We start from the raw sequence: 27,148 nt of genomic DNA, 5'->3' as shown, positions 1-27,148 counted from the left end.
ATCAGCTAAGTAAACACATATTTATTACATTTATCTATACATTTTAGCTTATATATATCTTAATTACTTTTACATTCATTCTTTGTAGACAGATCAATATTCAATTTTAACTTTTAATATTTATGCTTCCAAATTTAAAATAATCAAAATTTTATTCATCTCAGTTCATAACAAAATTTAATATTCAAAGTATACATCTATTTGAGTATATTCTCTTTTAATCTTCACTGATAAGTCAAAACCCCAATTTTCTTCAGTTTTATTCTAGCTTTCTTTCTTTGCCAACTCACCTTCCATTTCTGTGCTTTTAAATCATCAAATGGATCTCCCTCTGTTATTATACATATTATTTGAAATAAAAGATGGCATCCAATCACCATTTTTTTGGAAGTGCTAACAAATCGTCTCTCTCTTTTTCCATCTCAGTGTAGTTGTCCTGAAATATTTATCTTCCCTTCAGTCTGTTCTTCTTCTTGATCCTCAGGCTTCTTCTGGTTTGTATAGAAAGTCTTTTCCATTTTCAATATTATCAGTCTCTTTTCTGGGTTTTCCATTAGCTCAATTTGTTGACCATTTAAATCTTCTGTAATACTATTTAATTATTCCACTTCTATTATATTCTGTGTAGTTGGTTGTATATCTAGGCTAACATCTTGTTCTTTGTAGCCTCTTATTTCATCAGTAGCTGTAATAATAGTTTTAAGAATTGCTTTCATCATAAAAAGAGTCTGTTCATGATCTTCAGCCATATTTTCTTAATAGTATGTTAAATTAAAAGCTTTACAATAAAAAAATAAGAATAATTTTGCCACTGAGTATGGAACACAGCTGGGCTTCTCACAGCTGATATCTGCCAAGGTTATAGAACTCTTATCTATCCTCTGGGCTGCAAGCTAAGTCTCTGTTAGGCAATAACAGGTTGTAATATCAGGTTTAGCCACAAGGTGTCACCCATACCATTTAGGAATTTCTTCCTCTTTTTTATTTAGTCCAAATTTTGTATTCCTTTTCCCGATTTTACTTCTTTTTTGTAGATAAAAACCCAAATCTTCAATAAAAATAAGGAATCTTTTAGTCCTCAAGCTTTAGAAAGATAAAAGTCCAGTTAGAATCAGGTTATTTTTTTTAATGTTTTAAAACTCTCCTGGATAGTCAGTTGCTGCTATTAGAGGGTGGGATAAAGTTTCCCTTCCCTCTCTACAATGGGGGAAAATACTTTGGGCAGCTTATACAGGTGGAAAAAATAATTAGGATTGAAGAGAGTTTCAGATCTCACCCAGTCTCTTCTGCGTTGCTTTGTAGGTGCCTGGTAGTAAATGTGACTTCGGCTGTCTGCAGCCTAGTGATGAGCCATATTGCTATGGCTGGTCTTTCGTCTGCTGGTTTGGAGGGCTGCACCAGATCAAGCGGAAGAGCTACTGCTCTCCCGCGATCCAGCAGAAATATCCTCCTTGCTGGTCGCCCCTACAGGGTGACTTTTGACCCTTTCCAGGGTTCCCCAGCGATTGGAAATCGGACGTGGAAGGTGAGCTCACCTTCCAAACGGCTGCAACGGCTGTGTCGGCAAACCGGAAGTCCCCATAGCTTACTGTTATGTTAATTCACCATTGATGGCAGTACCGACACAAGCTTGACTGACAATCAGTTTTTTTATTAACGGTTTGTGCCATTTTAGTGCAACACAGTAATGAAATCTATCTTGGAAAGGAAGGGGACTTAACTTGGAGCTTCAGTGTCAGAAGATGCTTGAGCTTCAGCTTTGTAGATGATGATTTGCAAGTTAGCTTAATTGTTTCACCCTACTTTAAAGCCTTCACTGAACACCATTCCTATCTCCTTAGCCTTTAACATATGTATTAGGGCTTATTACTTATGACATATATTGAGAGCAAATCATGTTCATGTATGGTACATTTCCGAAGGAGACCAAATGTTATTGTCATGGCTTAGGTACTATTTCACAATGTGCTCTCAACTGTACCAGTTGATGCTCTTGTGCAGATTAGCATATTACATGGCTTTTGTCTTAAAATTTTAGGATATGATATCTCACTCTCATTTTTCTCATTAATGAAACGGAAAAAGTGGAAAATGTTTAGCATTGCTTGTTCTGTCTCTTTGGAAGGTAGAAAATGTAATTTGGGGGGTGGGGAGGAGGGCAGGATAATTATTCCCTGAAAGGGTAATTAGTCTACATATAACAGAAGAAAGGAATATGTGGTGCAGTAATTAGTTACTTGAACTGAACTATTGAGGAAAAAAGGGGCTAAATAAAACACTACTTTTCATATGCTCTAATAACAAAAGAAGATGAGTCAGAACAAAGCTCATCTAGTTGACTAATTTGGTTTGAAAATCTCACTTTTTCCCCCCAGCGCTCACTGTGGCTTGGATTAGGCTGCCCTCCCCTTTGCCAGTCATGCCTGGCTCTCTTTCCCCTTTGAATGCACCCTGAGTAACTGTGACTATATGGCTGCACTAGTCAGCAGTGAGAAGGGGGAGTTTGCTGTTTTATCTGGTGGGCTTTAAAGAGCAGCAGCAGCAGCACATGCAACAACAATGAAAAAATTGCACCTTTCAAAGCTTATTTCTATGACATGCTATACCTTTCTCCTAAATGTGCCGAGGGGTCTGTGCATCCTAAATGTACTAATGTGTACGTTTTGTTGAATTAAGCGTTCAAATATTTTTTAGTATAGTTTCAAGTTTATTATTTTGAGTGTATTAAATATGATGAAGCTAAGTTTGCAATTCTTTTCTGGGTTCAAATATGACTTGTGAATTCAATCCTTATTGTCAAGATTGAACCTGAAGCCTGTGTAATTTAAACAGTGTTACAAAGAGTTATTGTGTTTTTATTTTTAAATAGAAACACAAGGTTTTTGAAAATATTACAGAAAAAAATCATTATTTGGAAAAAAAAATTAAAGCCTCTACAATGTTAAATCCACCACTCTATTACCACCACTATAACAGGTAATTCTTGCTTAACGAGCTATTCATTCAGTGACCATTCAAAGTTACAATGATGCTGAACAAATGGTAGTTATGGCTAGTCCTCAAAATTGTGATCGTTGCAGTATCCCCTGTGGTCATATGATGAAAATCGGGACACTTGGCCCCCTCAGCAGTGGGAGAAAGAAGACTGCAAAGATTCTCCATGGATGGTGGGGGCAGTTAAGGTAGGTGGCGGAGTGCAGGGAGGACAAAAAGGCAGAGATGTGGGTGCCCATAGGCTGGCGGGAGGAAATTGAAGCAAAGACAAGCACGATAAGGAATAAGAAGCATGAGAGCCTCACTTAATGACTGCAACCAAGACTACCAGAACTGCTGTCGCTAAGCAGTGTGGTCCTGTAATATTTCATTTAATGACAGCATAGCTTAGCAATGGAGATTCCAATCCTAATTAGGTTTGTTAACTGAAGACTAACTTAGAATAGGTTTTGAGATGTAAACACAGAGGCTGGAGTATCCATAGGTGGTGATGTATTGGGCATAGAGTATTTTACCTTGGGTTCAAATTTAATGAGCCATGTTTCCAGTTTTGTGACTTGAATTTAGGATTAATTGCTGATTGTAAAACTTAACTCTGTGTAGCACATTATAATTGCCCGGCAGTTATAAAATACGGATGATTAGTAATATTGTTTTAAGGTCATGTTATATGATTATTACTACAAATGAAATAAAGTATATGATAATGAGTAGCTTTTAAAGTTAGTAATTACTACCAAATATTATTAGCCTAATTGCCCTGGACAGCTTTGAAAACATACCATAGTGACCTAGAGCAACTCAAGAGTTAGTAGTGCTCTGACTTTTATTCCCTTATGTAACAGATGGTGCTCACTGTGAAAGACTGTCAAGCTGTGGGATAGCAAAACATTAGTAATAAACCTTGTCATATGTTAAACTTGACCTGACATTAATCAGGCTTGGAATGCTACAAATGAATCATGGATAGTAATTAGTGAGCTGATGCTATTAGCAAGCAGCAGTATCATACTGTTTTTTCTTTTCTTTTTGAAAAAGAAACCCAATTACGTTATTAATTTATAGTTGGTGATAATAATATCTTTAGAGTTTTGCACAGTGAATTTCTCTCCTCTTCGTTAGCCAGTCTGATTTATTATAGTAAAAGCATGAGCGGATAAAGAAATGGTTTTAGAGTGGTGTGCAGTCTGTACAGGTGGTTACTTTGGCTAGAAAGGCATTTGCATAGTTTCATCCAGTATGCCAATTGTCCACTTTTCTAATTTGGAAGGTACTTCAGATAGCCACTAATGTCCTAATCACTTCATTGTGTGATTGTTGTAATTCACTTTACATATGGCTGTCCTTGAAGCCCACTCAGAAGCTTCAGTTGGCCCAGAATTTAGTGTTGTCGGCAATAATAGGCAGGTCTTTGTATGCCTATGTGACACCAGTATGCTTGTGAGAGAAATGGAAGGTGCTGGTTATGACCTGTAAAACCCTGTGTGGCATTGGGCCTAATTACATGAGGGAAAGCCTATCTCCTTTGGAATCAGTCTGGCTGGTTCAGTCTGACAGAGCTGGTCACTCTGGTCCTTTCCATTAAAAATGTCATATTTGGGCCCCAGAAGCAGACAGACTCCACCCCTTCTCTGTCACAGTGCCTGCCCTCTGAAATAAGATTCTCCATGTGGCTTTCACTCTTGTAGGCATTGTGGAAAGCCTTAAAGACCTTGTGTTAGAGGCTCCTGCCAAATTGATTGTTCTTGTTCATTTCTTTCATTTCTTCATTTTCATAAATTATTATATTTTGTTTTTATTCTGCTGGTTGTATTGTTTTGGTTTATTTTACCACCCAGAATGAGTTTGGAATTGAGTGATACCTTTTTTTTTTCTTTTTACCTCTATACAGTTAATTATAATCTTGTTTATTTCCCTCCAGGCAAATATGTACATGCATCATTATGAGCCCGAAGACTGCTTTTTTATGTATTAAAAAAGTCACCCAAATTAGCTATCTAAACATTACATATGTTAATGTGCTTTATGTTTAGTGGTAGCTGAATCTAAAATTAGCCATTTTAAAAATATTCCTGTTGTAATCGATGAGAATTTATTCACAGCTGTATTTAATTTAATTTGTCTAAAGTATGAGGACTGTGCTAGACATTTTTTCACTGTTCCAAACAGTTCCAATGATGGATGTCCTATATATTTCCATCTACTCTTATATCTCAGGAAGAGGTCTAGCTTTGCACCTTGTTGTCTACATACTAATTGTACTATGATACAAAACAGGTCCTTTTCCCATAGTAGTACAATGTTGTGCAAAATCACCTTTGTTTTTTCCCCTTCCCAATTAAAATAAACTTAATTTTATCAGACTAATTAGAGAGTTATGCTTTTATTGTGAAATACGTTTTGGAAAATGTTAGCCTGGGCATGAATACCAGAATGTGGTATGTCTGTGTATCTAACACCTGCACACGCACATGTGCGCATACGCACACACACATGCTCATTACATGTTCCTCCTTGTCTGATACAAAATTATTGCAGATATGGTCTTGACTAAGTTTTTTCAATATAATTCAGAATGGAATTTGTTTTGATTATACTCAGTTTTATTTTTTCATCGTACAAACAGTATTTTATTTAAAAATCCTTAGCTCTGGAACAATAGCATTTGATTATATGCTCTAGTAGATGAAAAGTAAAAATAAAACTTGTGAAATTAGCAGCACATTACTATTGTCTTCAACAACTGTTTTAATATATTTTGCTCTATAATGTTATGTGTAATTTGTATTTGCTGATTATATATGTCCCCCATATATGATATATGTGGCTATCTTTTTTTGCAATTATAGGTAGTTCATGTTGTATTATCCAAATTGTACAAAAATATTAGTATAACAGCATTCTTGTTCTTGTGTCTGCCATCAATTCATTTAATTAAAACTTCCGTTATTGCTAGCAGTTTTAATATATGTTAATCAGAAGATAGTTATTTAATGTTTGCTCTAATACTGAAGAAGTCTGAAGAAGAATGGATTTTTGAACTTAGTTTATTCTTTTTAAGCAGTGTAATGTCTTTCATATTAATAGTTAAGCAGAATAAACATAGTAGACCAGTAGCTTTAACAAAAAAGATATTTTATTTGGTTTAAATTTAGAGCAGCTTTTTATAGCAAGTACATACCAGTAGATTTCACTTCTAACATTAGTAGGATTTCCTCATTCATACGTGATAACCCAACTAATAGAAGAAATTGATGTTTACCTTTAAAAAATGTTAAGGATTCAGATATAAATTCATTGGCTTTCATAAGGAAATGGAGAAGGTTAAGGAAAAAAGTGGTCCTACAAAGACTATTTGAAACAAAATAAGCCTGCAAAAGGGAGATCTTATTGCCATAATGATGAACATTGTTATATTAATCTATGCCTAAAGTTATATTGCTTACCTTAGTGGGAGCCAGTTTGGTCCAATGGTTAAGGCTCCAGGTTAGAAACCAGGAGACTTGAGTTTTAGTCTACCCTACTCATGAAAGCCTGCTCTCTCTCAGTTGCTGTCTCTCAGCCCACGATGTCAGGCTTAGGCAACACGTTGGTTGGTCAGTTCCTACCAAATGGATCAGTACTGGGTTGATCTGATAAAAGCAAACTTTACACTTGCAGAAAAACACTAGGAACAACAACAGCAACAAAAATGTTTATTGTAAAATGCTTATGTTCCCTCTCCTCTGGCAGCTTTCACTTTTGACTCACAATAGTTTAGTTATGTCTTAACCTGAATAAACTGTGGCTAATCTAATCTCATGGTCATGTTGGAGGAATGGGTGGCTTAAGCCTCAGACCCCTAACTCAGTTGGATTATTTTTTATTTTCTGCAGTTGAACTGCAGAATTCAGAATTCATTGAGATAGAATGGGTAAAATGTAATATGGCCACCTGTAACATGACTTCCATACTCATACTTGGAAGCATTTAAAACGATGCTGACTAGTAATGCCTAGAGGCACTGTTGGTATGAATTAGAAATTAGTGTGGGAGAAGCAAGGATAAAACATGGGCACAAAAAAAAGGCAAGGACTGTTACATCTCAACTGGCCTCATGTCTTCTGCAATGCAGACTTCAATTCGTGAACATTAAAACATGTGTTTACTGTTTTATTGCAGTGTTTATCTCCTAATACCATCTGCTTTTTAAACGATTAATTAATAGACATTTGAAGCTAATTTCTTCCAAAAATGCAGTGTATAATCTTGAGGGGAGTTATGTGGCATATAAATACCATAACTAAATAAGCATAGACGTTTAGATATTTTTTATTCTGTATGCCAGGGTTGTTTTACTTCTTAATTGTAATTGCTAACAATCATTTGATGCTTCTTGCAGCTTCTTGAAGGAAATTTTGCAAGAGAAGTCTCTCATGAAGTGGATGGACTAATTTTTCAGCCTGTAGGAGTAAGTTGCATGAATTTGATTGTTACTGTATTAAAATCATGTGATAAATTTTAAAAGTAATTATGCTACAGAAGAATGCTTAAGTTGCTATCAAAAATATTCTACTTAAAATAGAATATTTTTGATAGTACGTTTTTCCTTATTTTTGCAAAAAAATAGCATGCCCTGTTAACATGAAATATTTAAGATTACATATTTTTATTACCTCTCAGTTTATAAATTATAAATATGTTACATATTCTTAAATGTTTGGAAGATTCAGTTGTTTTAGAATAAATATCTTAGAATACTATGAAATTCCACAAACTGTTTTATGGCACTTTAAAGATTAACCATTTGCTTTAGTGTAAGATATCATCTATCATAATTCATTTCACTAGATGCATGAAATACAATCCTGAGAAGGGGTGGGGAAAGAGCAATATCTATGTGTTTGTATGCATGTGCACCTACACAGACACACAGACGATACATATTTACTAAGACATTCTTGAATTTTGAGAACAAACACTAAGACATTCTTCTACAGTGCTTAATATACAGTATGTGCTCTAGTAAGAACAATTCATTACTGTTAATTTCTTAAGAAATGTTACTGAATTTCTAATGAATTCTAGGTCAACTACTGCACAATGCAATTGTCCTTTGTAATGTTCTATTATATTTACCTTGAGGTCAGGAATGACTGGTGGGTGGGATACCTCACTAAGCAACTACCGTGGACAGCAACCATTCAAAGTTACTTTGCAACCAGTGCCCACATTGACAAAGAAGCCTTGGTGGAGCAGTGGGCTGATGCCTCCTTAAGTAACACCAGCTGCCTGCAATTAGTGCAGGTTCGAGTCCCACCAGGCTCAAGGTTGACTCAGCCTTCCATCCTTCCGAGGTAGGTAAAATGAGGACCCAGATTGTTGGGGGCAATTAAGCTGACTTTGTAATAATGCCGCTTGGGGTGTGTGTGAAAGCCCTAACAAGCAGGCATATACATAGAATGAAGGCTACTGCTAAGCTTGTAAGCCGCCCTGAGTCTTCGGAGAAGGGCGGGATATAAAATGTAATAAAAAAAAAAACCAAAACAAAACTTGGAAATAACTTTGCAACCAATGCCCATTTACGTCCTTTAGCAGTTTCCCCATTTCAGTGATGTGTTTGCCTTCCTTAGTCTTGTATTTGCCATTAATGTCAATTAGTACCCATTGCTCTGTGCCTGACCCATTTTTTTCTGCCTCCACCAGAGCAGAGTTTACTTAATCAATCTCTTCCTGAGCTGCTTTTCTCCACAGGAGCACAGTGCTTCTCCCAAAGGCTCTAAGTCAGACATGTCAAACTCGCGACGTCATGTGACGTCGCGCAACATATCGGAGCTTTTTCTCCACTGCCGGTAATGAGGTGGGCACGGTTTTGGGATGACACGTCCAGCCCGCGGGCCGGCAGTTTGACACCCCTGTTCTAAGTTCTAAGTTAACAAGCTTAATTCTATGACTTTAATTAGCCTCCATGCCTCTCTTTCACACCTTTGGATTTTGTTTGCCTCCTAAGGAGTTCCTGTGAGAAGCCTATTGATAGCCAGCATATTACTACATAGTATTCGCCACTGTGTGCCTGCTTGCTCTCTTGTAATCCCTTTCTCTCCAATCAGTGTAAAGATAAACATTAATTCACTTCTTGCTAATTATTCCAGCACCATCGTGAACATTAAATGAGCAGGGAGTGGCAAAAAAGAAAAAAAAAGAAAAATGAAGTAAAATTGTAACCAGATTCATAGTCTTTTGATTTTCTACTTAGAGATCTGTCACTAAGTGACTGAGTTGCTGGTCCCAATTATAGTTGCTAAGTGAGAACTACCTGGTCTATACTGAATGTCTGTATACAAATATTGGTTAATGCATTATTTTTGATTTGTGAAAATCCTGCTACAGATGAATAGTATAGTATTTTATTAACAAGAAACAAACATTTTGTTAACAAGAAACGTGACATACCTATTATTTTTTTCAGTTGCTTCCCCAAATATTCAGAAAGCAGACAAGTAATGCAATAGAACAAAAAAAGTAATACTATCTTCCTTGCTTCAAATTACAGAATTTTCAGAAACTTTGTTATACTGAATAATTCATTACTCATACAGACATATGATTTTTTTCCTTAAATTATACACTCAATCATAGAATTAATTACAATTCAACGTTAATGTCAATTTATTACCTCAAAAGATTTGTGACAGTGCTAATTTAGTCCTTTAATAATCTAAAAGAAACATCCTAAGGCTCCAGGGTTTATTTTTAATTGGTATCACTCCATTTATAAAATACCACTTTATTGCTAGATTAGTTACAGGTATGATTTTTGTTGATCTCTCCTTGCACAATTCTGGCAATTTTATTCTGTTGCAAAGAGATGGAAACACATTAAATCTTATCTATGATAGCAAATTGCTCATCTTCTGGAGAAGAAATAGTGAACTGAAAAAGCTTCTGCTAAAAGAGCCAGAGAGTAGACTGGTTTTTTGTAATTTCTCTCCAGACAAGGAGAGAACTTGAGATTGCCCACAAGTTCTGCAGATAGTTGCTCTTCATGAGGAGACAGCAAGATAGCGGTCTCCAATGGACTTATAGGTCTGGGAGATAAAAGAAAGCCATTTTCATTCAAGCCACAATCAGTGCCCTTCAAAAGGACACTGGGCCCACATATTTCCTTTTCTAATCAGTTTCCAAAATCATACCTATAACCAATCTATCAATGAGCTGATCTTTTAAAAGCAGAGTGCTACTAACTAAATATAACCTTTAGAGTCTTAGATTTTGCTTTGGAGTACTACAAAGTACTATTGTCAACTGCTTTTCACCTATTAGAAACTTTTGATCAACAAGTTTCAAAAGCTACTTGGTGAGTTTACATCAAACCTTAGTGAGAGAAGTTTTAAATATAATTATATTTTTTTAATGAAATAAACAACAAAAGGGCAATTAGAATGTTGATTTTGGAAAGTTACAAATGGATTAAGGGTCCAGATAATATTTTGACATTAATTATAAGAATCCATTCTTCCTAAAAGAAAATGCTGCTGTTTTAAACTCTTAAAAGAGCTATAATAGACTTTTGAAGGCTGGACTCTAGGGGGAAGCCGAAGAAACTAAAGATTACAAGCAAAGAAGAGCAGTTAAAATTTTGACTTACTCATACAAATTGGAGCAATATTTATTTGTTTATGAAAGATAATTTATATAGCCACTTAGTTGCTCATAGTGACTCAAGGTGGCTTGCAGATAATAAAAACACAGTATAGAAAATATAAAAATAATAAAAATAAAGAATAATAAAATAATAATGAAATACACCCCCCCCCAGCAACAACACACACTCAAATCAACATTTAATGGGCTCCATTCCACTCTGGGTTCCCCAGGTCCACTAAAAAAAACTACGTTTTCAGGGCCTTGTGAAAAAGTGTTAGAGTGGGGGGCAGTCTACTTTCCAGATGGTTGATGTTCCAGAGGGAGGGAGCCACTATGGAGAAGACCTTCTTGTGGGTCCTGCCAGATGTATCTTTTTGGGAGATGGGACCTGCAGCATTCCTTGCCTCCCTGCTCTAGTGGGTCGGGTGGATGTGACCGGCGAGAGACAGCCTCTCAGACAACCTGGTCTGAAGCCATGAAGGGCTTTAAAGGTGACAATCAGCACTTTGAATTGTACCTGGAAGCAAATAGGCAACCAATGCAGCTCCTGCAGGAGCTGCATTGACACATGTAGACACCACGGTCTGCACAAAACCATGTGGCCCCCCTGCATTTTGGACCAGCTGGAGCTTCTAGTTGCTTTTCAAGTGCAGCCCCATGTAGAGCACAGTGCAGTAGTCAAGATTTATATTTTAAATTTGGAGATATAGTTAAACAATGGATCCAGAAGTCAATTTTAAGAGTGCCTGCCTATATAGAAAGACTATGTTTAAAATATGTTATGGAAGAGGAGCATGTTTTTCTGGACAAGACAGATAGATGTGAAAGTGGATTTAAAAATGATAAATACAAGAATGATTTGGGAAAAGATTGTATGTGAGACAGAAGAGATGTCTTAATAATTAAAAGGATGTGCAAATAATAAACGAAAAAAGTGACCTGGATAATTTTTTTATATTGGATTTACCAAAGGGGCTTTGAAGAATATTGTGAGAAGGGACAAAGAAAAATGAAAAGAAATAAATTTCTAAAACATGATTTGAAGGGACTAAAAATCCATATTGTTAAAAGTTAAAAGAAAGAATTGGTTTATTTGATCAAGATTAAAATAAATATGTTATTATCTCTGATAACCTTTAATGGACTTTTGCTGATATCAGGCATGACTGAAATGATGATCCTTTATGGATTTGTTTATAGATAAGATGGGATATGGAAAGGAGATCATTTGTTATAATTCAAGAACAGGTGACAAGTTACTAAAATTGCTAAGCACATTGATTTGTGCTTCTTAGATTGTAAGCCGCCCTGAGTCTTCGGAGAAGGGCGGGATATAAATGGGATTAAAAAAAAATTGTTTATATTTGTGATTTAGGGGAAGTCATTTCTTTGCATATTCCTTTTCTTTACTATATTTTTATTTACCTTTCTTTTCTGCTCTATTTTTTTATTTTTTGGTTTGTATTAGTTTTTAATAGTAATATTTAATACAATTATATCATAAAAGTCATCTATCTGATGCATTGATCTGAGCATCCTTTCAGCAGAATGATATATTTCAATTCATACTGATGAATTGAATGGTTTTGCTCATTGTTTCAAAAATTTCACTGAGAGACTGAGTAAATACCAGATTTTTAGTCTTACAGTAACACTATTCGAAGATTGTGGATAAACATTCTCATCAAATATGGGAGTGCGTTTTTTAGTATTTTTTTAAAAAAATTCAAATGGATATTCACAAAATACTCTCTACTTTCTAAATTGTATTAGTATGGTCAAATGTTAATGTAAAATGTTTAGGGAAAAATAATTAAATTAATTCCTTGAAAATTTGGTGGGATAGCTTTTCAGCAATCCGTGACCATTTGATCTTTAAGAAGCTGTCTCAGTGAATTTGATTTATCCCTAGCATAGATGTGAGCATGACTTTCTCTTAAAGCTTTCTCCAATTATTTCTCTGTAAATAGAGGACTAGATGAAAATTAAGAAAATTCTGTTGAGCATCCAAGATCAGTGTTTACCCATAATTTTCTCATATAGGATAATTTTTATCTTTGATAATTTCATTTTAGTGACAAAAGTTTTTTCTTGGAAACTAAAAATCAACTAATGCTGTAGAAAACAGTTTAGTTTTTTAATGCATCTTCTAGTTCTACTTCACAGATGAAGCAAGAATATGGCACTAAATTTTTAAAATACAATTTTGAAAATAAAATTATTCATTCTCAGAGGAAATAACATTACTACCAGGTAAAGGCATAAAATTATGTTTATGTTATAGATATTTTATAATATTTTTAACTCTCAGTGCACTGGAATCCATAATGGTCTATAAATTTTATGTCATTCTAGTTGGAATAGGTGAAATTCTTCACTATGTAACATTATAGAAATACACTTCAGTTCATGCTGGTTAATAATCTGTTAAATAGTTTTTAATACTATGTTTTATATTGTGTCATAGTAGCAATTTTCTCTAAACCACTTCATAGGGTATAATTGGTGAACAATATTTCTTGATGCTTTATGATTTTTAAGAAAAACTATTATGTGAACCTGCACAAGAATTTTCAATAAAGCTAATTGAAACTCTGCATGCAAGCTCTGCTCACCATAATTAGAAATAGATTTCCCAGTATCAGAATAATTTAATATAGATATCTTGGTAATACTTACTGCCTGAAATCAGTATCACTGGTGCTCTTTTCTCAACAAATACGTGTATGAAAATCTTCTTGAGGAAAAAAAAAGAAGGTAATCAAATGGCTACATTGTAAATGAGACACTTGAAGTTTTTGCATTGTAAGAAGTGGACAATCATAAATATCCCCACGGATTTATAAATTTATTGCTAATTAGGTTTGATAAGCAATTCTAGCACATAAATAATTACACAAAATCCTATCTTTGCTATTAGCTAAATAATTGTTAATTACAAGTAAAACATCAAGAATGATTGCATTCATGAAAGTTTTACTTTTTTTAAAAAAAAAGAATATCTATAAAAACTTCCCAGTCTATCCTGAATCATGAGATTGTAATATAGTTTATAGTTATTATTTGATGTATTTATAACCTGCTTAATATTTTATTTGTATCTAAAAAGTCTAAATGGTGCTTTATTAGCATTATCTTGTGGTGGAAAAGTAGATCTACAAATGTCTTGCTACTCTGTGCTTAAAAACTGCTGCTAATTAGGTAATACATTTTTACTTTTTTGCTTTATAACTGTCTCAGTAAGTTGAGCACTCAGCCATAAGTGGCCCTTTGCTTATGGGCTTGATAATCTTAAACTCTTTCTAGAAGATTTTGAGCTGTAGTGGGGAAAAAATGATGAACTGAAGATGGTTCAGCTAAAACACGGGTGTCAAACTCACTGCGTCATATGACGTGTTGTGACGTATCGCGACTTTTTTCCGCATTGCCAGAGCTGGGGTGGGCACACACTCCGCATGATGCAACTGGCCCACAGGCCGGCAGTTTGACACCCCTGAGCTAAAAGCAGTGTTAATGTCTATGGCAGAATGAAGGGCTGAAGAGCAGAGTGGCCCTTTGTAATTCTGACAAGGAGAGAACTTGAGATTACTCACAAGTGCTCCAGATAGTTGCTTCTGATGAAGAGACCACAAAACAGCAATCTCTGGTTGACAAGGGACTAGCCATCTTGTTCATACTGTGATTAGCTCCTTCAAAAGAACACTGGGTTCATGTATTTCCTTTTCTAAACATTTTTGGAAATTGATTGTTTCAGCTTTTAGAAACCTTTGGATTGTCAAGTTTCAGAAAGCAGCTGGTGAGTTTCTTTCAATTCTTAGTGGGAGTTGTTTGAAATCTTTTTTTAATGAAATAAACAAAAGGGCAATTAGAATGTTGGTTTTGGAAAGAGACTAATGGTGGATTTGAAATAAGATTTTGACATTAATTGTAAGGAAAACCATAACAGACTTAGAAGGTTGTACCCTAGAGGGAACCAGAAGGAACTAAAGATTACGGGTAAACAATAACACTTAAAAAATTGACATTCATACAGAATGGAGCAAAATATTTTAATTTTGGAGATACTGAAGGATATATTTGAACAATTGACCCAGATGTTAGTTTTAAGAGTGCCTGCCTCTATAGAAAGACTATGTTTAAAAGATGTTATGGTAGAGTAACAAGTTTTCCTGGACAAGACAGATTGATGTGAAGGTAGAGTTAAAAATGGCAGAATACAAGAATAATTTGGAAAAACGTTTGTATACAGCACCCAGGAGAAACCAACTGATGCTTTAATAATTAAAAGGATGTGCAAATAAAAGAGTGACCTGGATAATTTTTATATTGGATTTACAAAAGTGGCTTTGAACAATTTTGTGAGTAGGGGCAAAGAAAAAATGAAAAGAAAGAAATTTTTAGAAAATGATAAGGGATTAAGGATCCATAATCTTAAAAGCAAAAGGAAGGGTTGGTTTATTTGATCAAAATTAAAATAAATATGTTACCACCTCTGGTAATCTTTTGCTGACATCGGGCAAGACTGAAATGACAATCCTTTATGGATTTGTTTATAGATAAGAGATGGGATATAGAAAGAAGAGATCATTTGTTATAATTTAAGAGCAGATGACAAGCTATTAATATTGTTTATTGTAAGGAAAGGTGAATCATTTCTTTATATATTTCTTCAATTTTTCTTAATTGTTATTTTTCTTTTCTATTTTTCTGCTCTTTTCCTTTTCTGCGCTTTCATTTTTTTCTTTGTTTTACATTTTTACTTTGTATTCATTTTTATCTTTTTAATTGTAATTTTTAGTAAAATTACTATAAAAAGACTGTGACCTATAGCCACACTATATGACATAAAATCCACCATCTTTGCTTGATATGTAGCAGAACTGAAATGATAATGCAGCACAGTAGACCAATTGGCTCATGCCCCTTTCTACAGGCCTGCCTTAATCTTTGACCTTTATTTCACAACTGTGATATATACATGTCAGTTTTAGAAACTGTAGATATTGCTTGAAGTAGGAGCCAGTGCAAGCATTCCTCTAGAGCAGGGGTCTTCAAAGTCAGCCCTTTTATGACTCGTGGACTTCAACTCCCAGAATTCCTCAGCCAGCGTATGCTGGCTGAGGAATTCTGGGAGTTGAAGTCCACGAGTCATAAAAGGGCCAAGTTTGAAGACCCCTGCTCTAGAGCAATGGTCCCCAACCCCCAGTCTATGAACCAGTACCGGGCTGATGGGGAACATTAGGGTTTTTTAATGGGTTTTTTACTGTTTTTATTGTTATTGTATTTTAATTGGGCATTTGTTTAATTTCTTTTTAATTTTTGTATTGTTATTTATATATGCCCTGTTAACCGCCCTGAGTCCTTTGGGAGAAGGGCGGTATACAAATTGAATTAATAATAATAATAATAATAATAATAATAATAATAATAATAATAATAATAATAATAATAATAATAATAATAATAATAATAATAATAGTATGCCAGCAACCAGTCCGCACAAACAAAGCCCCATCCATGGGATGCAGACAGCACCTAAAACCACGCACTCTCTGATTTGCGAAACCATGAAACTCTCCATGGAACCGGTCCCTGATGCCCCAAAGGTTGGGGACCTCTGCTCTAGAGAGCGCTAGTTGCAGAAAATGCTCCAGCAAACATATATACAACTTTGAAACCACACCCCTTAATCTTAATTAAAGGATGGAACATTGCTTGCATGCTGATCTTGTGTTACAAAAAACACTGCAGATTCACAGTGGTTTGAGGTATTGGATGACCTTGAGCGATTTTGTACAGTTGCCTCCCCCTCCTCCTCAATACTTAGTATCCGAATCTCAAAAGAATGTCAATAATTGTCAAAATCTGTATTTTTTTAATTGTCCATTTCTATATGCCCAAATTTTAAAAAGTTTGACATACTTCTTGGAAGTGATTAAATAGTGTTCTTCCCTGCAATTTTCACTTTGGGTTAAGCATTCTTCCATTATTGTGTTTGTCTTTGCTCTCAAGAAACATCTTATCATCATAAGTGAGAAAAGTGCAAGAGTAACAACATTACAGAGAGAACATTATTCTCTCTCAGCTGAGACTGTTTTGATTAATAGGCAGCTGGTTTATCATCTGTAGTACCTAAAGTCATTGTAACCTTTTTTTACATGTTATTAGTGTACTTCTTGTGCAGGCAGGAAACACTATTTCAGTAAATGAGTACTGAGAACAAAGTAGAGGTGTTGCTTAGACCATCCCCATGGAAATCTGAACCTATAACAGGCCCTTGGCATTTTAAAAAACGTGGAGGAGGAAGCAACAATGATGGATTTCTTCAGTCCCAATTTGAGATCAAAACTAAATCTCAGGGCATCTTATGACTTCTGCAACCACAGAATAACTATCAATAGCACTTAAAGCTGAGAGGTATTCAAAGTAAAGGTAATTTAAGTTATAATATGTGGCTTTTCTTTTCTTTTTTCTTGCTCAGAATTGTTGACTATCAAGTGATTGCTTTAGTGTATTTCCCCACTCAGTATCCCAGAGCAGACATATTGTAGTAGGATTTCCCCCCCCCCTCCTTTCTTCAGCAAAGAACTTCTATGTTTTATAAGCTTATAATCTGGAAAGAACTAATAGTTCTCAGAGGTACTGAGGCCTCTTAATTGTGATTGAGAATATGCAAATGACATTTTAACATTTGGAGGAACCACTTTCTATTTCTTTGTGGAGAGTAAGACGACAGACATTTCTCTGGGGGCTTACTTTGCCAACAGTCTAGAGAGAACCAAAGATCATTTTCTTTTCTTGCTCACAACGTAAATCAGAATATCAGAATATGGAAAGAAGAAAAAGATCTGCTATTGTGGATCTAATTCTTATCAACGGGGAAGAATTGGTTGCACTGAAGGTGTTTGGTATTTTAGTGCATCTTTAGATTTAGGATCTCTAAGGGAAGACGAACTGGGAAAAGACAGACCTGCCAATATACTGCAATTCAGAAGATCAGATTTTGTTTGACTCTGAATGAAGGGAGGTCAAATCCAGTGGCTTGAAATCCTGAAAGAGAAGGTGTCAGAAGGATGGGAAATCCTAGTAAGACTGAAGGGTACATTTGCAAAGAATTCCTAGAGGAACTAGAAGAGGACAGTATGCATACACTGTGTGTAGAATTCCTTAAAATGCTGTAGAGCAAAAGCATATAGAGCATAATGTATACGAGAAGCAAAAGTAAAGATATATAAGGAAGAGTGCAAAGTAGTCTCTGTAAACTGTGTCAAAGAGGCTAACGCTTAAAATTGATCGATGTTTGTGAGATATACTAGAACATCCTTGTCACGGAAGAATTAAACTTCCTATCAGAGGGCGATGAACCGTGGCTCATTCGCATGGTGAATATCAAAGAAAGAAAATCCGAGGCATATTCTACTGTAAAACTTTTAATGAGCAAACAAAGCTAGCCGACTACATCTCTCATCAGTCAGAAGAGAAAGTAAAAAGTAAAAAAAAATAACTGTGAGAAACTTTTTCTAGACATGCGCACAAAACAGTTTGAAACCATAACATGGCTGGACATGTGAGATTCACTATGGTTACATGATAAGATAATAACACAGGTGCAGAGAGCAGGGGAAAATGTACAGACAGAAATGAGCGAAGCTGGCAAAACTAAAAAAACACGCAGTGACAATCCTTCCCCCAAAGATTCTTTGCATAGATTAGAAACAAAAGGAAAAAAAAAAACAAAGGGTATCCATCGCAATAAGAAGAAAGTTCTAACTCCTATATTCTCTCTTAAGAATTAAAATGAAGGAATAATTGGTCATTATTGTGTGGTTGGGGATAAGAGGTAACCAATTCTGCTCACAACCAAGAAAGCAAGATTCTCACAGATTGACAGTAGGCAGTTGTTTTGCAAGAAAAAGGGATTAAATTACTGAATCTTGGTAACTACCTATGCATATCTTGGTCCTCATTTATCCATGTGTGTGTGTTAAGGGATATCTCTGTGGCCTTTTTTTCTAACTCATGCTAATTGTTTATTTGATACTACAGAAATATCTGTTTTTCTGTAATATTTTGAAAATGTCCATTTTATTTCTCAGTTTCAGGGAATTTCACATGGAATAGTAGCTTAGAATAGACCAGGAGATGGTAAGAGAGAATGTGGCTAATTTAAATTAAATCAGGTCTCTAGAGCCAAATGGTTACATCACAGGGTAATAAAGGGAATATTTGGTATGATCACAGAACAGTTCTCAGTATTTTTTGAGAACCCCTGAAGGACTGGAAAGATCCCAGAAGATTGGAAGAGAATGTTCCCACTTTCAGAGAGGAAGGAGGTTCCAGATAAGTAACATCATATTGCGAGCATTAGATCAACATTTTCCAGTAAACAGGAGCCAGCATGGTTATTACAGATATGTTGCCCAGACTAATTATATCTCTTTGATGAAGTTATTAGCTTAGTAGATAAGGGGAATGCCTTAGATCAGGGGTCTTCAAACTTGGCCCTTTTATGACTTGTGGACTTCAACTCCCAGAATTCCTCAGCCAGGCACGCTCGCTGAGGAATTCTGGGAGTTGAAGTCCACAAGTTATAAAAGGGCCAAGTTTGAAGAGACCTGCCTTAGATGTAGTATATCAAGGCATGATCAAAGCTTTCAATCAAAGGCTGTCATATTTTCTTCAGTAGAATGGTAAAATATGGGCTAGATACGTTATTGCTGGATAGATTCAGTTGGTTGAATAACTGTACCCAAAGGATGCTCAATAAAGGCTGCATGGAGGGAAGGATTTACTGGAGTGTCATAGGGCTGAGTCCTGGGGCACTGTGCCACTCAACATATTTAGCAGTGACTTGAATAAAGGAGGCCAATTTGCAGAAGACACAAAGTTTGGAAGGTTTGGCTAATTTACAGGAAAGAGATTCAAAAGATCCAGGCAAACTCGAGCAGTGACTGAATGGAATAATATGAAATTCAACAGAAAATTATACATCTGGACAGTTAAAATGAAAGACATAAGTATAGGATAGGGAATATCTGACATGACAATAATACATATGAAAAGGCTCCATGTGTCAGTCAGCAACATAAGGCAGCAGTGTAAAGCAGCTGCTAAAAAAGCAAATGGAAATTTTGGGTTGCATTAACATAATATATCATGGGAAGTGTCCCAGTGTTCTTTGCCATGATCATATTCCATTTGGGGTACTGTGTCCAGTTTGGAAAAAAAAGTGACATATTGGAACAAGTTTTCTTGTCTACTATGATGGTGAGAGATCTGGAAACCATCTGGCCTATGAGGACAGGATAAAAGAACCAGATATGTTTAGCTTACAGAGGAAATAAGAGATAACCAAGGGAGGTATAAGAGAAAAAATCTCCAAATTTCTGAAGGGTGCCACACTGAAGATAAAGTAGACTTACTGTCTATTGCTCAGATGGCAGGAACAGAATCAGTGGTTAAAAACACAGAAGTAAGTTATGATTTGATGTTTGCATTGTTTGCCAGCAGAACTGGTGGCTACATGAGGTGGTGAGCTTTCTTTCACAGGAGATCATCAAGCAGAAGCTGAGCAGTCATAGGCCAGAGATGCTGGATCCTGCTCAAAGCAGGGGGATGAATTAGATGGCTTCTAATTTCTTTACAATTTTATGATTCCATAATTATAAAAACTATTAAAATTAACTCTGAAATTTGCCCCAAATTCAGGAAAACCAATCTACCGCCTGGACTTTTTTTTTCTAAGAGCCCCTTAGGTAGTTCTATATTCATGGACAGTACTACTGAAATAATTTTAGAGAACGAGAAGCTTTGGCTCAGAGCAAGCAGTTATCACTTGTGAAAGAAAAAAAATTGAATGTTGCAAGAGATTGGTGACTGCAGTTTTCCATGGTTTAACATTTTAAGACACTTTTGATTATTTTCTGAATACTTCCCTCATTTTTAAATGGGCAAAGTGCTTCTTAGAAATAAATTATTTTTATAGCAAGATAACTGCTTTAATATTCATATGATAGATAGACAGAAATAAAGAAAAAGAGAGACATTTAATTCCTTTTGGCTTATATAATCAGAAGCAAATATTTTTTAACTTCATTGGTAGTCATGTCTCTCTGTGCCTCCTTCCTTCCTCTAAAAATTAAATTAATTACTTGTGAAATTGGCCACTTCTCATGCCAAGGTAGCTGACTGCCCTTTTGTAAGGAACATATTGTATGTTTTCTACAACAGTTCTGACCCTTACAGCTGCATTTTTGGCCGTGAATAGATAGCCATTAAAAATACTTTCTGCTGCAAATTTTTCCAGAAATATTATTCTAAATCATTTTTATGTTATCTTAACTACAGAACCCATTTTCTTGTTGGATAGACTTGAATTACACTTTTAAAGGCTAGACATTCTTAGTTCAAGTATATGTAAGGTATCTCATGCAGGTATCTCTGGGTAACTATCATAACTTGAGAGTCAATATCTATTTGATCCAGAAAGTGTTGCTATTTACATGTTTATTGTTGGAAAGTCAAATCCTGGATGGAACACCTTTGGGAAAAAGGCTGAGAAGAATTCCTGTAGCTCAAAGAATGTAGACCTTTAACTGATACCTACAGTAGTGGCCAAAATTGTGGAAACCTTTTGGGAAAAGTGTACAGTAAAAATGCCACCTTTGGTTTAGTTTCCACCAATTTTTCTTCTAATCTCTTTATAACTGTAGCTTTGTTCACTTAATAATACTATTTTACATCGCTTTCTGGGCAACCAGTCAACTCTTTGCACCATATACTTTAATATTATTACATTTTACAAGCTCACTAAATTAAAGAGAAAAAAACCCCCAACCAACTTGATAGCGATCACATAACACACTGACAAATGTCCTCCTCTCAGCTTCCATACATGACATCAATAACTGAATCCTACTCTGATCTGATTGGCTCATTGCCAAAACAAGATGACACCTAAACACTCATGCTCATTAGCTACAATCAAATGAAGGAAAGCTACCTGATATCAACCTAAGCAAGTTGTGCTTCCTTTTTCTGGTTATTTGGCTATAATTTTTCATAAAATACAGATAATTGAACAAACTATGTTGCATTACATTCTTGATTAAATTATCTTTCCATTGATATATAATTTTATGGTACTACAAAAAAAGTGTTATTAGCCATCAAACCTCAAAAATACACTTTTCCCAAAAGGTTTCCACAGTTTTGGCCACTACTGCATGTGATCTTTTTGTCTTTTCATAATCTAGCATAGGTAGGAAGCAAGTTATTTATCACCTAGCAATTTTGTCCTAAAATACCACAAATTCCTAAATAGTAATCCCAAACATACGTGGGCACTGTCTACAAAGATCACCCAGACTCATTTTTAACAGCCCAATAAAACCTATCCATATCAGTTTCTGCTTCCCAACAGTATGACATGTTACAGCAACACTATTAAGGAAGTTTCTCTACTCTTGCTAGGGGGTGCAACCTTGCTAAAATGCAAACATTTGGAGACTATTCCAAGGTCATGTGCAAGAAGTAGGGCTAGGGAAGATATTCCTATTATCTATTAATAAAATGGTAAATAAATTAAAACTTGTTGAATGGTGTTAAAGAGAGAATACTGCACAGGTTATAGAAGCAATATAGTATCAATGGATTCTTGTAGACTGCCTATTTCTTTCTTCATGTGCGTTATACTTTTACAATGCCTGTTTATTCAGTGCCTCAGGCATGGGAGAAATTAACATGTGAACAATAAGTAATGGACAGACCATGTGTCAGGCTCTGTAACAGGCATTCTAAGCTATATTGCCTAGTGAAATTTTGAAGTCAAAATCCATGAGTTAAAATTGGTGGTATTATGCTTGATTTGGAGGTGGCTCATATTACAGGAATTGAATTTGTTGAGGTATTAATGTTGTTTTTGCAATTAAAAGAGTTACTTGCAATTAAATCTGCAACACCCTATGAGATCTTAACTTTTAAATTACATGTTATTGAATTGCTTTTTCTGTTAATTAAATGACTGACAGAATTGAGAGCCAATTTATTATGTATAGCTTAGACTAAAATAAACCAACTTTTGTCTCTGTGGGAAACTGTACTTTAATTGTATGTTAGCTTTACCATGTTTAAATAATATATAATCTTCAAAATGTATTTAAAATATAGTCTCAGTTGCAATGAATCTGTCTGTATGTCTATCCGTACCAGCAAGCATTTAATTACAGTACAGGATTTTATTATAGAAACCACAATAAATTTGAATTCTTAGTACTTGCCGTAATTTTATATTAAAATATTTAAATTGCACTTGGACAATTATTTAAGGAATTCTTATTCAAGATGTAAGATTTCTATAAAGAAATTAGACCGGTTTTGTTACATGGTTCATATTAATTGCCGTGTTCTCCATATTGTGGTAAACCATGCATAATGCATTCCTTTTCCTACTGCCTTTAGGGATTTTTGTTCTTGGGGGAAAAAAAGCCATATGTTTATCAAGCATGGCTTCAGAAGTCTGAAAAGCCTATTTGAACTACTGGATGAATTTATATAAAAAAAATAAAACCAAAGTTTTATTTCTTGTGTTTTAACAATAGTAGAAGCTATCTGTATTCAGCATGTTTTTAAAAAACAAATAAAATTAAGTGCTAGCCAATCCAAATGTTGCACCAGAAAGATGAAGTGCTGTGTAAAACTTTGGAACAGTTTGCATAATTTATCCTCTTTTGGAATTGTTATCCTCATGATTCTTGCTTTGTTTGTCATGAGAGAAGTCTGTCTTTGAATCTTTTATTTAAACTTATTCACAATCAGATTTAACTACTTTTGTAGTTTTTAAGATCTTACTTGGTACCACAGTTCTTCCAAGCAAATACCTGCAAATTTGTTTTAAATTGGAAAAAAATCCCAAATGTTTGATTCTCAAGCAATTGAATTACGTTCTAAGAATCATAGTCAGTGGAATAGATATGCACTGGAAGTAGAAATGTAGCAAATGTGGCTTCTCTATATAAACTGAACGAACTGTGTATCTAAGCTGTGTATTGGTGTTGCCTTGTACTGCGAAATGAGCATATAAATTTGATAATAGAATAATAAGCTTCAATAAATTGGACATTGGGGATTTTTGGACCTATCCAGAACACTTTACAATTTTATAGTTTATTTTTGAGATATTCAAGTTTTGACTGAAGATTGCATTTGAAGTTACTGGTTATATCCTGCAATTATTAGATACATTGACTATTGTAAAATAATGCTAATACTACAGTCCAAGATGAGGTTACAGTTGCTCAGTATTGTTGTGGCTACCATGTTTCCCTGAAAATAAGACCGGGTCTTTTTTTTTTTGCCTCCAAAAGAGGCACCAGATCTTATTTTGGGGGGATGACGTTTATACTCACCTCAAGCACCGAGACCCCCGCCCAACTGATCCACTTCTACAGCTGAAGGAGCAGCTTCATTCTGCAGCTGCATTTTGTCCTGCATTTTGCAGTTAGGCTTTTCCGGAAGGCCTCTGCAGCAGAGTTCTTGGTTCTCGGCTGTATAGGTCTTGCAGAACCAAGCTATGGATTGAATCCATAGCTCGCTTCTCGGCTGCAGTGGCCTTCCGGAAAGGCCTGTGACTGAGAAATGCAGGCCTGGCTGCAGAAGATTCAGGCCTAATTACTGAATGGTAATTATTTTGAATGGAATAGCAATCTGCTGGCAGCTTTTTTAATTCTTCTTCAGAAATTATTCTAATTGCCACTTCTGATGTGTTCCTTAATTCTTTATATCTCACATTACAAATAATCCTACTTTACCAAGTTGCTTTCCTTTCCATGCTTTTTTTTAAAATTCACCACTCTAGAAGGAAAAGAAGTCACAATTGCACTTAAGTTGCTTCTTTTAAACTTTGTTTTACAGAGTGAATTCATGTACCTGGGATTATTCTAATTGCCATTTCTGATGTGTTCCTTAATTCTTTATATCTCACATTACAAATAATCCTACTTTACCAAGTTGCTTTCCTTTCCATGTTTTTTTTAAATTCACCACTCTAGAAGGAAAAGAAGTCACAATTGCACTTAAGTTGCTTCTTTTAAACTTTGTTTTACAGAGTGAATTCATGTACCTGGGATTATCCAAATCATTTAATTGTCCCTCTGGTTGAAGTCATAGTACATTTTAGGTTAAACCACTAACTTGATCCCATTATTTCATTTTAGCCAATCCATTTCTCTTGGCTATTAATATCTAATAATTAATTTTAAATGAACTATACAGACTTTCCATCAAACTTCAGTGGTTCTATGTATAAATATTAATAGTGAAAGCTATTACAGGTAGTGCTCGACTTATAACAGTTTGCTTAGTGACCGTTCAAAGTTAACAACAGCACTGAAAAAAGTGACTTAGGACTGTTTTTCATAGTTATGACCTTTGCAACATCCCCATGATCATGTGATCAAAATTCAGACGCTGGGCAGCTGGTTCACATTTATGACTATCGCTGTATCCCAAGGTCATCTGATCACCTTTTTCAACTTTCTGACAAGCAAAGTCAATGGGGAAGCCAGATTCATTTAACAGCCGGGTTACTATGTTTCACTTAAACCACTGAGGCAAGCAAGGTCATAAAATGGGACAAAACTCACTTAACAAATGTCTCACTTAACAACAGAAATTTGGGTTTCAATTGTGGTTGTAAATTGAAGAATACTTGTATTATTAGAGGCACTGAAATAACACTGTCTACCTAGTTTTCTGTCTGTCTGCCTACCTGCCTGCCTGCCTGCCTGCCTGCCTGCCTATCCACCTATCTAATTCTCAAAATGCTGGTATTACAGCCTATGTTTCAGATGAAACCCTGTTCGTTTTCTTCTCAGAAACTGTTCTGGAGTGCCTTTACTGATTGCTAATAATACTCCATCCTTTCATTTTCCCCTAGCTGGGCAGGAATTCTAGATGTACAGTCTTCAGTATATAGTTTTAATTTTTTCCTGCATTATGCCAGAAGTAAATGGCACCGAATGTTCGGAGGTGCTTTATTTATTTTGTTTATATCCCAGTTTTTTTTATTTATATAAACAACTCAAAATGGCAAACATATCTAATATTTCTTCTGCCTCACTTGTCCAGTGATTTTTTTTATTAGCCAGAGGTGAGCAAAATATAAATGAGTTTATTCTGAAAAAGAAATTTATATCCTGGTTTATATTAAAAAGTTCTTTCTATGTTCTTTGGTTCTTTAAAGTTTTAAAGTTCTTTCAAAAGTTCTTCTGGAACTTCTTTACCACCAGTGTCTCTAAGGGATATCTGTGTTTTATTCTGTGTAATGAACAAATGTCTTACCTCTGGTTGTTTCCCTGGGTCATGTGATGGACGAGTAGGGCTCAGATTGGAGCATTCAGCAGCACTCCATACTCCCCCCCAAGTGCCTCTCCCATAGGTGGGGGCTGCTTTTTTCTTTTTTTTCTTTTTCTCTATAGTCTCCAGCCAGATCTTGCCCTGCTGGTTTCTCCCAGTATATCAACATTAGTCCTATTTTGTTCTATTTTGGAAGAACTATCCTGACAAAAAATTTGAATCATTTACATAATTTCAGCATTTTATTGTGTTAGAAAGGATAAACACTTTTTATCGTGGATGTACTCCAAAATTAAAGCAGGATTTTATCACCTAAAATGAACCAATGTTTCTTTATTGCTGGCTATTCGGTAGTCCCTGTTTCAGATGCAGAATGATCTCAAGATTACCGCCCGTTCCTTTCCTTTCCATGGTACAGTGAAACTCCATTTTATCCTCATAGCAAGGCAGCATTGGACAAACTGTCTAACCACCAAAACCTATATATTAGTATAGAAGTAAAGTCCAAAATTAAAGTTTTAAGGTGTTTCATTATATGTACTGCTCAGCTTTTGATAACTTGACAGAAAAATGAAATATCACATCCTTTCCCCCAATTAACTATTGAAATTTATTCTTGCAGGTTTAAGCACAGTTAAATTTAGCAGTAGCAATTTTAATCTAGATATATTATGAGGATATGCACTTCATGTAATTAAAACTCATTAAATACATTAGGATATAAATTTTGAAAGGAAAATTCTCTATGTTGCATTATGATGTTCTTTGAATCCAAGTCATAAAATACTTGAGGCTATCCTGGAAAAAAGTCTAGATGTTTTGTATCTTATTTAATCCCACTATGTACAGGGCTTTGAGCGTTTCGTTTGAGAGATTGCTATTTGTAGATGTGTATACATACGTGGCAGTGTAAAGAAGTAACCACTTTATAAATATTTCTCAGTGAAAGGAAAACAATAAGAGCAACATTATCATTATCATCTCAAAGGCTTAGGTCAGATCTGGCATTATAGGGTCATGGTTGGCTGTTGCCATATTCATTTATTTGTAAATGGTCATAGACCTCAAATAAAGGAAAAGGAAATATTTATAAAAATAGTAATTAATAGTAATTATTAAGTAGTAGTAATAATAATTATAGAATATGGACACATTCGTAAGGCAACAAAGGTCA

At 35.1% G+C, this 27,148-nt stretch overlaps 1 protein-coding gene across 4 annotated transcripts in view; it reads left to right on the top strand.

The window, feature by feature from the left end:
• The window catches only part of RNGTT (RNA guanylyltransferase and 5'-phosphatase), a 122,629-nt gene that overhangs the window by 56,885 nt on the left and 38,596 nt on the right, over positions 1-27,148 (top strand). For all 4 annotated transcript variants that reach the window (XM_081344852.1, XM_081344851.1, XM_081344853.1 and 1 more), the window contains one exon: positions 7,376-7,444. In XM_081344852.1, coding sequence (XP_081200978.1) covers positions 7,376-7,444 — 69 coding nt within the window. The remainder of the gene's footprint in view (positions 1-7,375; positions 7,445-27,148) is intronic.

Source organism: Vipera berus (assembly GCF_964194415.1).
Source record: "Vipera berus genome assembly, chromosome: 1".
NCBI classification, from domain to species: Eukaryota; Metazoa; Chordata; class Lepidosauria; order Squamata; family Viperidae; genus Vipera; species Vipera berus.
This window is presented reverse-complemented; position numbering and strand designations above follow the sequence as displayed.